This window comes from Salmo trutta, chromosome 10, assembly GCF_901001165.1.
Source record: "Salmo trutta chromosome 10, fSalTru1.1, whole genome shotgun sequence".
NCBI lineage: Eukaryota > Metazoa > Chordata > Actinopteri > Salmoniformes > Salmonidae > Salmo > Salmo trutta.
Window position 1 is genome coordinate 33,924,523 of NC_042966.1, and position 17,420 is coordinate 33,941,942.

General features: G+C 41.1%; 1 protein-coding gene across 1 annotated transcript in view; it reads left to right on the forward strand.

The window, feature by feature from the left end:
- bmp5 (bone morphogenetic protein 5) overlaps positions 1–7,739 on the forward strand; it is a 32,438-nt gene extending 24,699 nt beyond the window's left edge. Inside the window, exons 4-7 of the mRNA XM_029765362.1 lie at positions 3,820–4,017; positions 4,615–4,691; positions 5,118–5,228; positions 5,392–7,739. Of these exons, the coding sequence (XP_029621222.1) occupies positions 3,820–4,017; positions 4,615–4,691; positions 5,118–5,228; positions 5,392–5,541 (536 nt within the window). The 3' untranslated portion in view covers positions 5,542–7,739. The remainder of the gene's footprint in view (positions 1–3,819; positions 4,018–4,614; positions 4,692–5,117; positions 5,229–5,391) is intronic.
- Positions 7,740–17,420: the final 9,681 nt, after the last annotated feature.

The following is a 17,420-nucleotide window of genomic DNA, read 5'->3' on the forward strand; positions in this document are numbered from 1 at the left end:
CCATTTTGTAGAGTCTCTACTTTTATCCAATGTAAAAACCGCAATCTTAAATGTTGCTACATAAGACTGATTTAAGCTGGTCGGTCACAAATATACATGATATGAATATACCATTGTGCTAAGGAGTATTGGTGTCTCTGAGAGGTCTTTGTCCTGGTTTGCTAACTACCTCTCTCAAAGAGTGCAGTGTATAAAATCAGAATATCTGCTGTCTCAACCACTGCCTGTCACCAAGGTATACCCCAAGGCTCGATCCTAGGCCCCATGCTCTTCTCAATTTACATCAACAACATAGCTCAGGTAGTAGGAAGCTCTCTCATCCAATTATATGTAGATGATACAGTCTTATACTCAGCTGGCCCCTCCCCGGATTTTGTGTTAAATGCTCTACAACAAAGCTTTCTTAGTGTCCAAAAAGCGTTATCTGCCCTTGAAACAAAGGTCATGTGGTTTGGTAAAAAGAAAGCCCCTCTCCCCACAGGTGTGATTATTACCTCTGAGGGTTTAGAGCTTGAAGTAGTCACCTCATACAAGTACTTGGGAGTATGGCTAGATGGTACACTGTCCTTTTCTCAGCACATATCAAAACTGCAGGCTAAAGTTAAATCTAGACTTGGTCTCCTCTATCGTAATTGCTCCTCTTTCACCTCTGCTGCCAAACTAACCCTGATTCAGATGACCATCCTACCCATGCTAGATTACTGAGATGTAATTTATAGATCGGCAGGTAAGGGTGCTCTCGAGCGGCTGGATGTTCTTTACCATTCGGCCATCAGATTTGCCACCAATGCTGCTTGTAGGACACATCACTCTGTATACCCGTCGCAAGACCCACTGGTTGATGCTTATTTATAAAACCCTCTTAGGCCTCACTCCCCCCATCTGAGATATCTACTGCAGCCCTCATCCTCCACTTACAACACCCGTTCTGCCAGTCACATTCTGTTAAAGGTCCCCAAAGCACACACATCCCTGGGTCGCTTGTCTTTTCAGTTCGCTGCAGCTAGCGACTGGAACAAGCTGCAACAAACACTCAAGCTGGACAGTTTTATCTCAATCTCTTCATTCAAATATTCAATCATGGACACTCTTACTGACAGTTGTGGCTGCTTTGTGTGATGTATTGTTGTCTCTACCTTCTTTCCCTTTGTGCTGTTGTCTGTGCCCAATAATGTTTGTACCCTATTTTGTGCTGCTACCATGTTGTGCTGCTGCCATGTTGTGCTGCAACCATATTGTTGTCATGTTGTGTTGCTACCATGCTGTGCTGTTATGTGTTGCTGCCATGCTATGTTGTTGTCTTAGGTCTCTCTTTATGTAGTGTTGTGTTGTCTCTCGTCATGTTGTGTGTTTTGTCCTATATTTTTGTTTAATATATGTTTATTTTTAATTCCAGCCCCCATCCCCGCAGGAGGCCTTTTGCCTTTTGGTAGGCCGTCATTGTAAATAAGAATTTGTTCTTAACTGACTTGCCTAGTTAATTAAATGTAAAATAAAAAATTACAGCTAAACAACGTATACGTTTTGTAGCGTTTTACAAAAAAAATATACAGTTGAAGTCAGAAGTTTACATGCACTTAGGTTGGAGTCATTAAAACTCGTTTCTCAACCTCTCCACAAATTTCTTGTTAACAAACTATAGTTTTGGCAAGTCGGTTAGGACATCTACTTTGTGCATGACTGTAAGGCTTGGGTGTCGTGCTGGCGAGGAATCAAATGCAGGAAGCAGCGATACAGGGTAGTGGCTTTAATGAGCACAACGGCTAGAACACACGCCACCCCAAACTGCGATCAAAGCGCACACAAAAACAAAGTGCCCCAAACACAGGGGACAAAACACTGTTGGCGCAAACACAAGCACTAAATGCAAAAATACAAAATCAGCGTGTCACCAAGCACAGCATACAGAGAAACAATCCCGCACAAAGAGCAGGCGGGTCTACTAGCTAATATAGCCCCACTAATCACCCCAACACAGAACAGGTGCAAACAATAACGGAAAAGGGGGAAAACAAAGGGAATCAGTGGCAGCTAGTAGGCCGGTGACGACGACCTCCGAGCGCCACCCGAGCAGGAGGGGGAGCCACCTTCGGTGGGAGTCGTGACAATGACACAAATAATTTTTCCAACAATTGTTTACAGACAGATAAGTTCACTTATAATTCACTGTATCACAATTCCAGTGGATCAGAAGTTTACATACATTAAGTTGACTGTGCCTTTAAACAGCTTGGAAAATTCCAGAAAATTATGTCATGGCTTTAGAAGCTTCTGATAGGCTAATTGACATCATTTGAGTCAATTGGAGGTGTACCTGTGCTGTGGATCTATTTGAAGGCCTACCTTCAAACTCAGTGCCTCTTTGCTTGACATCATGGGAAATTCAAAAGAAATCAGCCAAGACCTCAGAAAAAAAGGTAAACCTCCACAAGTCTGGTTCATCCTTGGGAGCAATTTCCAAATGCCTGAAGGTACCACGTTCATCTGTACAAACAATAGTACGCAAGTATAAACATCATGGGACCACGCAGCCATCATACCGCTCAAGATGAACGTACTTAGGTGTGGAAAGTGCAAATCAATCCCAGAACAACAGCAAAGAACCTTGTGAAGATGCTGGAGGAAACAGGTACAAAAGTATCTATATCCACAGTAAAATGAGTCCTATATCGACATAACCTGAAAGGCCGCTCAGCAAGGAAGAAGCCACTGCTCCAAAACCACCATAAAAAAGTCAGACTACGGTTTGCAACTGCACATGGGGACAAAGATCATACTTTTTGGAGAAATGTCCTCTGGTCTGATGAAACAAAAATTGAACTGTTTGGCCATAATGACCATCGTTATGTTTGGAGGCGAAAGGGGGAGGCTTGCAAGCCGAAGAACACCATCCTAACCATGAAGCAAGGGGGTGGCAGCGTCATTTTGTGGGGGTGCTTTGCTGCAGGACGTACTGGTGCACTTCACAAAATAGATGGCATCATGAGGGAGGAAAATTATGTGGATATATTGAAGTAACATCTCAAGACATCAGTCAGGAAGTTAGAGCTTGGTCGTAAATGGGTCTTCCAAATGGACAATGACCCCAAGCATACTTCCAAAGTTGTGGCGAAATGGCTTAAGGACAACAAAGTCAAGCTATTGGAGTGGCCATCACAAAACCCTGACCTCAATCCCATAGAACATTTGTGGGCAGAACTGAAAAAGTGTACCCCAGCAAGGAGGCCTACAAATCTGATTCAGTTACACCAGCTCTGTCAAGAGAAATGGGCCAAAATTCACCCAACTTATTGTTGGAAGCGTGTGGAAGGCTACCCGAAACGTTTGACCCAAGTTAAACAATTTAAAGGCAATGCTACCAAATACAAATTGAGTGTATGCAAACTTCTGACCCACTGGGAATGTGATGAAAGAAATAAAAGCTGAAATAAATAATTCGCTCTACTATTATTCTGACATTTCACATTCTTAAAATAAAGTGGTGATCCTAACTGACCTAAGACAGGGAATTTTTACTAAGATTAAATGTCAGGAATTGTGAAAAACTGAGTTGAAATGTATTTGGCTAAGGTGTATGTAAACTTCGGACTTCAACTGTAAAATCTATGAATGAAACATCTGAGAACAGTAATATTTTACACACACATGAAAGTATCCATAAGCAATGCTTTCTGATGTAAAAACACAAATGTGAACGATTGGTGGTATTGCCTTTTGGAAATAAACTCTTATGTGGCGCCCCGATCATTGCATTTGATTAGATAGGAATCTAATTATGCTTCTGTTTGTTGCTATTCACATTGCTTGTTGTTTTAAAAGGACGGAGTATCAACATGAAGTCTGCTGGCATTGTTGGTAGGAACGGACCACAATCCAAACAGCCGTTCCTAGTCTCATTCTTCAAGGCCAGTGAGGTATTGCTGCGCTCTGTCAGGGCCGCTGGTGGAAAGAAAAAGAATCACAATCGCAACAAATCAGGTGGTCAACAGCAATCATCTCAGGCACCGAAAAGTGGAGGTGGGCATATTAAACGATCATAATTGTTATGTCTACACTCCAGGATGTTATGTCTACTCAAGCAGCCTCTTGTTGCCAATTAGCCTTGTTTTGGCAGCACACGTGTACTATAGATCCATATAAAACAGATAGATTTTCTAAATAATAAACCTACCTGCTGAATCTTTTACCCTTCCTTCAACTCAGGTTGGTCCATGGATATTAACATGTAACGCTCACCTTATACAAATACTCTAGCTAAAGTACACAAAATGTCCCCAATGACCCTCAATACATGAGTTGAATTTGGCTGTCATTTTATAGAAGTCTATGTGCACTTGCTTCAGCTCCACAGCTGTTTAGAACTGATGTGGTTCAGTGCGTTAGGGACACCCAGTCAACACCCTTTCAGTGGCTGCTTTACTGTAATAACAATAAATGAGTTGGTGCTGCCATTTGCTGTTAACAGTTTGTTAACAATTTATTAATCATTTTCTAGTTTCCTATTGTCCAAAATAATAATAGTGCTCACAGGTGCTCAATAAAATAAAATAAAAGCCTAAGGATGCATGAAAAACCGGTAAACTTTTAGATGAATTGAATGTTTGTTGTTTTCAGATCATAACACCAGTGAACAGAAACAAGCCTGCAAGAAGCATGAACTTTACGTCAGCTTCCGAGACTTAGGATGGCAGGTAGGAAAGATGGAATACCATATGAACCTTAACATGTCTATTCTACACTGTCATAAGCATGTCAGAGCAGAAGGCACATAGGCTGCATTTAGACAGGCAGCCCAATTCAGCCCAATTTTTTTTCTCTCCACTAATTGGTCTTCTGACCAATAACATCAGCACTTTTTCATGGCTGATCTGATTGGTCAAAAGACCAACTAGTAAAAAAAAAATATCAGAATCATAACATGTGTGTTACAAATATGTGTGTGTTTGTAAAAACAACACTTTTAGTTTCAACTCTGTAATTTAGGGTATTCAATGCAGTGCACGAGAAACAGACAGATGACTGACTAAAGAAAACACATCAAGTGTCAATGAAGTGACTTCAATATTCAATGAGGAGCACATTGAGGCTTATTTTGTCTTTTTTAATTCTATTTGAAGGACTGGATTATTGCACCTGAAGGCTATGCTGCTTTTTACTGCGATGGGGAATGTTCTTTTCCACTCAATGCGCATATGAATGCGACAAATCACGCCATTGTGCAAACCCTGGTAAGTGCAAAGCCTCAAAAGTTACTTATTTGAATTCATATTGAATTTCTTTAACAATATGGTGGTAATTAATCCCACACCATATAGATTTTATGAGCTTCTCAAACTGCTGCTTTGATGCTATCTCCTTTCTATACTCAGTCCTTTCTGTTCACTTCCACAGGTCCATCTGATGTTCCCTGACAATGTGCCAAAGCCGTGCTGTGCACCGACCAAGCTGAACGCTATATCTGTGCTTTACTTTGATGACAGCTCAAATGTCATCCTCAAGAAATACAGAAACATGGTCGTCAGGTCATGTGGTTGCCATTAACGGGCAAGCAGCGTTATATTTCAGATATGTGGTACTGCTGAAAAAGTACAATATCGATTTAGATATGTTGGAGGTGTGATGTACAGTATTATGTATATATTAGTTGTATTAACTTATTTATTTCCCCCTATTTTTGTGGTAACACTCAATATTGTACAATGAATATGACTTAGAATATGAAATTAGAGTGCATGTATATTTGACATCACTTGGCACTCTCTCCTATAGGCCATATCAAACATATACATGTACGTTGTTATAGTTGTAGGATTTTGTTGTACATCTTAGCAAAAGGAAACTTCTCGATCCAATATGGATCTATTGGACGTATTGTTATTGGTTACGGTTCAACTAAGTATACACATTTTACCAACATGGTTCTTCGGCTGTCCCCATAGGAGAACCATTTGATGAGACCCTTTTGTTTCCAGGTAGAACCTTTTGGGGTTCCATATCGAAGCCTTTCCACATACGGTTCTACATTGAACCCAAAATGGTGCTTCTATGGGGACGGCGAAAGAACCGTTTTGGAACCCGTTTTCTAAGAGTGTATAGCACTGTTTTTCAAACTGTTACATTAGATTTCATTTTCAAACCATTGTTTTAAACCATTCTAACCACTCAAAAAAGATTTACAAAATGCTGCTACAGTAAAATGAGGTAAAATCTTATGACATAGCAGTGGAAAATTCTTTGCGTAGCTACAGTATCTTACCTAGAAATAGTGTCAATTATTGCATCAACATTGTATTATTAAGGTTTTGTAAGCACATTATAACCTATACTAGCCTATGCAACTTGCAACAATTTATTTGATTTATCCATCAGATGTGTTAAAGCAGAATCCGTATTGATGTCATTGAGTGAGTAAGAGCCTGGCACAACATAAATCACATTAAAGGTATGACGTAAAAGAGCAAAGTAAGTATTTCAAATAGGTCCCCTTGAATAACACTCTGAGTTTTTCCTTCAGGCTTGAAGTTAATCATATTTACACTGTGCACAGGCTTCAGTCTATCATGAAAATGAGTTTGGAAAAACTTGTGGTTGTTTATACGGTATCCTTAGACTTCTGGCTATAAAATATATGTATATATCATGTTTTATATCAAATAAGTTCCGCTGAAAGGTACTTCCTCTATGCCAAAGTATCCCATAGCTACATTCTGTTGAATACATATTTCCAGAGCATTCACTGAAAAAACATGAGGACTGGCCTGCTATATTCTCAGACCCTTGAAATGTCATAGTTCAATAATAGTAGGAATATATGACAATTAGGCAAAAGTTGTGCAGTAGCTCTCTTAAAAAGTACTTTATGGCCAGTATATATTTTCATATTTGACATATTCAATACGTAATGAATGAAACATCGCTAACATGCTGACTAGACCGGCCACGTTGTGTGCGCGAGTGTTGCAAAATAAATGTACACATCATGTACACGTTATTCAATCATTTCATCCAAACTGCTTGCATGTGTCAATGAGCGTTTGCGTAGCCAGACGCTAAAATAGAACTTGGTTCCATTTGAGACGCTTGACGCGCTACAAGTCCTGCCTCTCCCATCTACTCTTTTGTTTTCACGACCATACTAACCCACATGGGTGATTGAAAAATTAACAAGGAGAGATTAATCAAAGAAAACTGACAAAAAAATTATTTTATCTGTGGATTAGTTGTCGGAGTAGAGAACACACAATTTAGTATGACTCAAAATGGGACAAAATTCTACGAAGATCCAGCAGAAAAATAGGACCATTTGCATTTCAGATAAAATAGCAAGCCAATGTTTATCTCCCAGGACAAATTAGCTAGCAACAGCAAGCTAGCTAAATGTCCATGAATGTTTCATGTGTGTTTGAACTTGTCCCCAAATGAATATAGTTGGTTCACAGTTGGTTTTGGTATTTTAACCTGCGTGTCATGAACGCATATGGCGGAGATAAACAAAATCAAAATGCACACGATGGCGCACGCGGATGCACGCTTGGGGCAGGTTTGGTCAAGGAGTGAGAAAATACATTGTTTGCCCAATTGTTGTTATATCACTGTTATTTTTGTATTATTATTGATGTTATATTATTATTGTCATATTGTTATGCTTCATAGTAATTTGAGTAATATATGTTTGGGAAAAATACAGGTTTCTGTATTGTTAGTGTTGTTTAAATATTATTAAATGATCTTTTTGAAAATATTGCTTCCAAATACTTTCAATGTATTATTAACTAAACCAAAACATATTAAAAAGTAAACAGACAATTTACATCCCTTAAAAGATTTTCAGTTTAAACGTGAAAATAACAATTTTCCCCACCCCCAAAGGCTTAAAACACCAATCCCACCTTAAAGAAATTCCATTGACAAACATTCTCTTTTGTTCTCCAGCTGCAGGCTTTCAGGTCTTTTAAATCCAAGTTGTCTTCGTGTATTAGTGTTTGGAATTCTATGGATGTTTTATGCACTGTTGCCGGACTACCGTCTGAGATTTATAAATGTTTGACAAGTATGATATAAACATAGGGGTCCACCCAGGGAGCCTGTACATCTGCTGCGTAGTGACAGACTGCTAGTGTTTAGTTGTTTTGTGAGCTTCAGCAGAGCTCTCTCCTGACTCCTGACAGGGAGGATTACAACATCATATTGTTGCTGTGTGTGGTGATCTATAGTCACTAGGCACCAATAAGGCGTCCCTCCTATTTTGGAGAATATAGAATAAATGTATGGTTTAGACCATACAGTGACCAAATGTTTTAGTGCTACATTATTGTTTAATGCATAGTATATCAGTAGCATCAGGGTTTGAATTACGGTGGTGTGATCACAATGGCTGTTATGCTGTTTTCGTCTTTGCTAGCACTTAATCATGAGCCCCGCCAAGCAGCTGTTGGTAAAGCGCCGTTGTGCATGGGGTTTCCATAGAGAAGTGACCTTTTAAATCAACTAGCTAGGAAATCCACTCTATTAGAACGGCAACTGCCAAGAGGGAGAATATCTAAATGGATTCAGTTTTCTCTGTGACACACAAACACTTTGGAGACACAATTCAGTTCGAGACAGTTCTTCTTACTTTTCTGACCACTGACATTGCCTCATATCCTTCGAGATAAAAAGAGAAGCAATGATATTTGCCATAGTTGCTATTCCAGCTCCCACTTGGCTCAAATGGAATGAAGAACAGATAGTTAACCATTGAGGAAATTGCCCCTTATAACCACTAACACACCAAGAGCAGGATTCAGTCAAACTTCTTGTTTATGCATTATACATAAACAGTAGCGGTGTGTGGGTAAAATCACTGAGGAAGCCTGGCCAGAGAAATAGCCATATTACAACCTATTTGTTGTGATAATTGCGTTGTTTGTTCTATAACCTGTTATGCCTTGCCACTGTGATATATAGGCCTAAGGCCGAGACAATAAGAAGACACAGTGGCAGAATAAATTCAACTACACCTTTGTTTCATCACAAAACCGGAGAGCAACATTCGTCCTGTGAAGTCCACAAAGCATACGAATAGTTACATCACCTACATCATAGTCAAGCTAGTTAATGTTTCCGACATTTTCGGACTACTAAATAACTGATGATTTAGAACCACGGAGTTACCACAATATAGAACATGCTTTTAGTTTTTGTTGTCCTAGGCTACCTGGCTAAAATGCTTGCTCACTAGCCTGACTTCCTTTCATGGGCAATGGTGAGCCAGTTAGTTAACATTAGTCTACTACATCTAGCAGCATATTGAACTCCCATCCTCTCAGGCCATGGGCACAATATGAATTAATGGTTGGATCAGAATCGATGTTATAATCATTGGCCAGTATGGATAATTAAGTCAAAATACGTGTCTCCATCCATGGCTAATTTCACAGTTGAACTCACTCAGGTTAGCTCAATGTTGATTGGCTTTTACTTCTTTTATGTTTTTATCAACAGAGGCCAAATGCTCTCTGGCTTCCTTTGCATTCAATTCTGTGGGCGGCAACAATGTCATACTCTTTTCGACCAGACAGCATCAGATAGATGGGCTACACATACAGAGACAGAGGGGCACTGTTTTGCTTGCTCAGATGCTTTCTCCGGTGAGACACATTCAGTCTCTTGCGAATTGAATCCAAATTATGAAACACAGAGAGACGAAATATACATTATTTTATATATATTTTTTCCGTTCATTTTTGGGGGAAGCCTGGGTTCCCGTGGCATCCATGAATACACGCCACTGTACATAAAGTACTTTTTTTCCGTTTATAGAGTAGCCTAGCAACAGGGAGCCTAGCGGTTAGAGAGGCGAGCAAGCAACCGGAGGGTTGCAAGATTGAATCCCGGGTCTGATGGGAAAAATCTGTCGGGAAGTGAGCTGGCAACCGGAGGGTTGCTGGTATCAAATCATAGATGCCATTGCATGCTGTTGTGCCCTTGAGCAAGGCACTTAAAATCCAACAACAACTGCTCCACGGGGCGCCATAGTAGGGCAGCCCCCTGCGCCAACCTTTCCAACCTGAGTGTGTATGTGTGTCTTTCTTCCATTGGATCTTGCGTGTACAAATAAGGTGATAGTGTACAAATAAAGTGATATTGTGTATGAATAAGGTGATCTTGTGTACAAATAAAGTGATATTGTGTACAGATAAAGTGATCTTGTGTACAAATAAAGTGATCTTGTGTATGAATAAGGTGATCTTGTGTACAAATAAAGTGATCTTGTGTACAAATAAAGTGATCTTGTGTACTATTAAAGTGATCTTGTGTATGAATAAGGTGATCTTGTGTACAAATAAAGTGATCTTGTGTATGCATAAGGTGTGTACAAATAAAGTGATCTTGTGTACAAATAAAGTGATCTTGTGTACAAATAAAGTGATCTTAATCTACTTCTCACACACATTTTATTCTGAAAGCATCTACCTGTGAAATGAGCAGGCTTAAGTCGAATCAGAAGAAGGTTCTATCAACAGGAGCATGCGCTGTCCTAACTAATGCAATATCTCACCATAGCAGCTCATTTATGAAATGAGAGCAGGGACCTGGGATGAATAGCTCTTGCATTCACACCTGGTCTAACAAATCAATCCAAGTAGGGCTTCCTGAAGTCCTTTGGTTGCCCAGGGATGTTCAGTACACTTGGAAAGGTAGATAACCAAAGGGATTAGGTTAAAGATGAATATTTATTTACACAACTGTATTGACCTTCACCAAACACAGGACATGTATTCAGCTATACTTTTTCTTCCCTCAGTCACCCCTTTCTATAGCTTTTTTTTCTCAAATGGCAGAACATTGAGTGACTATATTTCACTTAATTTAAAGCAGTGACCAGTCTGCCCAGATGTTATGTGCGCTCCATCGAAAAAGTGTTGATGTTCAATGAATAGAAGAGGCCACCTGCTAACTTAACTCTTGGCGTGGAGGATGATTTGCATTCCTGTGGCCTGTTGCCTGGCATGATTACTTCTAGCACTTACAATCCCATCTACTGTTTAATATCATGGATTCTTTCCAATCCAGCTACATTTCTCCCTCTCTATAACGTACGGGGCTAGCATGAATAAACTCCTACTTTCAGGAACTCTCAGCAAGTATAGAGGCCTCTTAGCGTAAACCCCCTGACCACATGAAAGGAGTTGCAATACTGAGGGCAGATTGATACACTGCCTCCTTCCCCTTGGGAGGGCCTCCTGCTGAATTACAGCCTACAGTGAGTCAGAGGTGCTCTGAATCCCATCACATCAACAGCCCCTTACTTCTGAGGCACACCACAAAATGGCTGCTCTGAAAACAGCAGTAAAACAACCGATGACAATCCGCTAAAGTTTGTGTAGGGTGTTTTTCTTTCTCTCTCTCTTTTTTCTTTCTTTCTCTCTTTCTTTCATTCTTTATGTCTTTCTTTGCTTGAGTGTTACTAGTTGTTGTACCTTGAACAGATGTATTTTTTATTTTATCAAGTACTATCATGACTCAATCTTCATATTCCTATGGTTTCATAGTCATTCTTAACCTGGACCAGGGAAGGGCAACTTTAATGGGGGTGGGGGCACCAAAAAATCTGAACTCTTCATGAGGGCCCAAGTTTCAAGTTTCAGTATCAATGTCATGTGCACAAGTAAAGTGAAATGCCTTTCTTGCAAGCTACAAATCCAACAATGCAGTAATCAATATCAATGTAGCACTAAAAATAACATAAGGTAGAACAAAAACACGAAATAAATAAAAATTAAAAATAAGAAGAACACGAGAAAGTAAGAAGCTATATACAGGGTCAGGCTTCAGGATATATGATAAACAGAGTAGTTGTTCGTGGGTCTGTGTACCCACATCCATACCCCCACCCCCCAGGTTTTTATATGATATGTGAGTCAAAAAGAAATCTATGGGGGCCCCCCAGCCGGTAATTCGACCATGATAAGAAGCTAGCCGCTAAACTAACTTAGCAATCTAAGAAATGTTAGCTGACATCAGTAGTCATTCTCAGTAGTCATTCTCACCAGAATAAGACCCTCAATGTTGTTTTGAAAGGAGCATCAATATTATCGTGCACTTTCACCACACTGTGAAGCTCATCATAACTTATTTCATCTGTAGCCTAATAAGCTGTATGGTTTCCTGAGTCGTAGTGGGAGGACTACACACCATGTCATCACGTGACTCCAAGTTTACATCGATATGATGGTTATATCAATATTTGCGCATAAAAGTGTTTCCACTGCCATTTCTCACATAATACATAAGTCCCACCATGTCAAACGAACAAATGATCTGTCGGCATTTCTAAAACTGTACTGAAACTTCCTGTTTCCATCACAGGCGTATAGATTTTTTTTTTATACAGTATGACTGTGGATGGAAATGTGGTTACAGACAGTTTTTGTATTATTCTTTATTTATTCAGAGAAAAAACACCTTGAGACCATGGTCTCTTTCCCAAGGGTGCCCTCATCACAACAATACAAAAACCAATACAATTTAAAATATAACAGGAATCAACACGACACACAAAATGTATGAAAAACAGTCACAGTCCTCAGCTACTAGGTCCTCAATTAACACCCTAAACTGTCCGAGCGACACCAGAACATCTAACTGTAATGACTTCTGGAAATTGTTCCAGCGGTGAGGCGCATTAAAACTGAAAGCAGATTTGGTGGAGACCCGAGGAACCTCGGAGTTTTTGATAAAGGATGCAGTGATGAGTATTAAAGCTCTCACCTGTGATAAAGTGAAGGGTGCTATGGAAGATGGCATCCAAAGGTTTAAGAGTAGTGGTTCCTGCATTCTGGTAAATTGTGTCACCATAATCAAGAACTGCCAGGAAAGTGAACTATATGATCTGCTTCCTGCTGTTTAGGGAGAGGCAAGATCTACTTCTAAAAATGAAGCCCACTTAAATCTTAGCTTTTTAACTAACTCATTAGTATGTTTTTTAAATCCTTGCCAAACCAAAAGCACAGATATTTATAGAGACGGGAACCCGATCAATGGGAGAACCATTCAATTAATAAATATGTAGTCCATCTGAAACATTTTCTTGAAAATTAGAGAACAACATATATTTAGTCTTGGCCACATTAAGTGCACATTATTAATAAACCAGGGCTTTCTGTAAAGGTAACAAGGTCAGATTGCAGCTCTAACAACGCCTGTCTACAGATGGGGCAATGGCATACATAACAGTATATATTCTTAAATTCCTTACTTTAGATTTGTGTGTATTTTGTGTATTGTTGTGAAATTGTTAGATATTACTTGTTACATTTTACTGCACTGTTGGAACTAGAAACACAAGCATTTCGCTACACACGCAATAACATCTGCTAAACACGTGTATGTGACCAAGCAAATATGATTTCAATATGGATGAATATTACAACTTTTAACAGAGAGACCAATATTACTTATATAAATATTAAAAAGAACAGGTCCCAATACTGACCCCTGTGGTACACCTTTTGTAACCTTTTGTAACTTAGGTTCCAAAAACCAGTCAGTATCTGGTGTGACCACCATTTGCATTGTGCAGCGCAACACATCTCCTTCGCATAGAGTCGATCAAGCTGTTAATTGTGGCCTGTGGAATGTCGTCCCACTCCTATTCAATGGCTGTGTGAAGTTGCTGGATATTGGTGGGTACTGGAACATGTCGTACACGTCAATCCAGAGCATCGTACATGTTGATCCAGAGCATTACAAACATGCTCAATGACTGAAATATCTGGTGAGTATGCAGGCCATGGAAGAACTGGGACATTTTCAGCTTCCAGGAATTGTGTACAGATCCTTGCGACATGGGGCCATGCATTATCATGATGAAACATGAAGTGATGGCGGCAGATTAATGGAACGACAATGGGCATCAGGATCTCATCACGGTATCAAATTAGCATTGAAAAAATGCAATTGTGTTCATTGTCCGTAGCTTACGCCTGTCCATACCATAACCCCACCGCCACCATGGGGCACTCTGTTCACAATGTTGACATCAGCAAACCACTCGCCCACATGAAACCATACACGTGGTCTGCGGTTGTGAGACTGGGTGGACATACTGCCAAATTCTATAAAACGAAGTTGGAGGCGGCTTATGGTATAGAAATGAACATTGAATTCTCTGGCAACAGCTCTGGTGGACATTCCTGCAGTCAGCATGCCAATTGCACTTTCCCTCAAAACTTGAGACATCTGTGGCATTGTGTTGTGTGACATAACTGTGCAATTTAGAGTGTCCTTTTATAGTCCCTAGCACAAGGTGCACCTGTGTAATGATCATGATGTTTCATCAGCTTCTTGATATGCCACACCTGCCAGGTGGATGGATTATCTTAGCAGAGGAGAAATGCTCACTAACAGGGCTGTAAACACATTTCAGAGAAATAAGCTTTTTGTGCATATAGAACATTTCTGGGATCTTTTATTTCAGCTCATGAAACATGGGACCAACACTTTGCATGTTGCATTTATATTTTTGTTAATGTATTTTTGTTCAGTGTATAATAAAGTGTTTTCAAAAGGGCCCTGCCCAGATGCACATCCCTGACCTAGATTATCCTTATTTAGCATGCCTTTTAAAACAACTCAGCCCATGGATAACAGAATATATTTCAGTTTAATATTATAAATGATTCTGTAATCTTATTCGTGATTTTGAAGATGTCAATCAGCTCCTTTATATTTAATATCTTGTTAGCCACTGCACAGGAGCAACCCTGCACTGCACACTGAGTTCTGATGAAATGTCAGTTTTGTGTTTCAGTGCTCTCAGCAGGGTTACAGTGCTGCTGTAACGATGCCTCACTCCCACATAAGCTAAACACCTCCTTCGCCCACTTCGAGGAAAACAACATCAAGTCACCGGCGCGGGCCCCCTCCGCTCAAGAGGACTGTGTGCTCTTGTTCTCTGTGGCCGACGTGAGTAAGTCATTTAAGCGTGTTAACCCTCGCAGGGCTACCGGCCCAGACGGCATTCCAATTCGATTCCTCAGAGCATGTGCAGACCAGCTGGCTGGAGTGTTTACGGATATATTCAATCTCTCCATATCCCAGTCTGTTGTCCCCCACACTTCCTTCAAAATGTTCACCATTATTCCTGGACCCAAAATAGCAAAGGTAACTGAACTAAATGACTATCGCCCCATAGCACTCACTTCTGTAATCTTGAAGTGCTTTGAGAGGCTAGTTAAGGACCATATCACCTCTACCTTACCCGACAACTTAGACCCCCAACAGATCCACGAACGACACAATCGTCATTGCAAGGCACAGTGCCCATCCCACAGAATGCTGTTCCTCGACTACAGCTCAGCCTTTAACACCACAGTGCTCTCAAAGCTCATCGCTAAGCTCAGGGCCCTGGGTCAGTGGTAAAGGTAGGCCACAACACCTCCGCCACGCTGATCCTCAACATGGGGGCCCCACAGGTGTGCGTGCTCCTCCCCCTCCTGTACTTCCTGTTCACCCATGACTGTGGCGCAACGCACATCTCCAACTCAATCATCAAGTTTGCTGATAGTAGGCCTGATTACCAACAATGACGAGACAGCATAAAGTACAGGGAGGAGGTGAAAGCCCTTGAGGAGTGGTGCCAGGAAAATAAACTCTCCCTCAACATCAACAAAATGAAGGAGCTGATAGTGGACCACATGAGATGACAGAGAGAGCACACCCTCTTCCACATCGACGGGGCCACAATGGAGAGGGTTAAAAGCTTCCAGTTCCTCAGCAACAGCGCCTCTTCAACTGTAATTGCACCGGAAGAAATGGCAGCAGTTTTACGGGAGCCCAACCAATTATGTGTTTTTTTGCGTGTTATTTGTAACTTATTTTGTACATAATGTTTCTGCAACCGTATCTTACGGCAAAAAAAAGAGCTTCTGGATATCAGGACAGCGATGACTCACCTCGGATTAGACAAAGATTTTTTCTATAATAAGCAAGACGCACAGGACATTCTCCAAACACCCGACAGGGCCGACATCCCCGTTATTTGCAAGAGGAAGCGACGCAGGTACAGGGGACAAAGAGCCAGATGCCTGGTGAGGACCCGGAAAAGGCAAGTGGGAAAGCTGCCGTTACCGTCAATACTACTCGCCAACATGCAATCATTAGACAATAAACTAGACAAGGTACGATCCTACCAACGGGACATCAAAAACTGTAATATCCTATGTTTCACGGAATCGTGGCTGAATGACGACATGGATATTCAGCTAGCGGGATATACGCTGCACCGGCAGGATAGAACAGCACACTCCGGTAAGATGAGGAGGGGCGGCTGTGGATATTTGTAAACAACAGCTGGTGCACGAAATCTAAGGAAGTCTCTAGATTTTGCTCGCCTGAAGTAGAGTATATTGTGATAAATTGTAGGCCACACTACTTGCCTAGAGAATTTTCAGCTATACTTTTCATGGCTCTTTATTTACCACCACAGACAGATGCTGGCACTAAGACCACACTCAGTCAGCTGTATAAGGAAATAAGCAAACAGAAAACCACTCACCCAGAGGCGGCGCTCATAGTGGCCAGAGACTTTAATGCAGGGAAACTTAAATAATTCTACCAAATTTCCATCAACATGTTAAATGTGCAACCAGAGGGAAAAAAATTATAGATCACCTGTACTCCACACACAGAGACGCGTACAAAGCTCTCCCTCACCCTCCATTTGGTGGCATTGAGGAGTACACCACATCAGTCACTGGCTTTATCAATAAGTGCATCGAGGACGTTGTTCCCACAGTGACTGTACGTACATACCCCAACCAGAAGCCATGGATTACAGGCAACATTCACACTGAGCTAAAGGGTAGAGCTGCCGCTTTCAAGGTGCGGGACTCTAACCCGGAAGCTTACAGGAAATCCTGCTATGCCCTGCGACGAACCCTCAAACAGGCAAAGCGTCAATACAGAGCTAAGATTGAATCATACTACACCGGCTCCGATGCTCGTCTTATGTGGCAGGGCTTGCAAACTATTAGAGACTAAAAAGGGAAGCACAGCCACAAGCTGCCCAGTGACACGAGCCTACCAGACGAGCTAAATCACTTCTATGCTCGCTTCGAGGCAAGCAACACTGAGGCATGCATGAGAGCATCAGCTGTTCCGGACGACTGTGTGATCATGCTCTCCATAGCCGACGTGAGTAAGACCTTTAAACAGGTCAATATACACAAGGCTGTGGAGCCAGACGGATTACAAGGACGTGTGCTCCGGGCATGTGCTGACCAACTGGCAGGTGTCTTCACTGACATTTTCAACATGTCTCTGATTGAGTCTGTAATACCAACATGTTTCAAGCAGACCACCATAGTCCCTGTGCCCAAGAGCACAAAGGCAACCTGCCTAAATGACTACTTTCATGATGAGCATTAACCACGCTG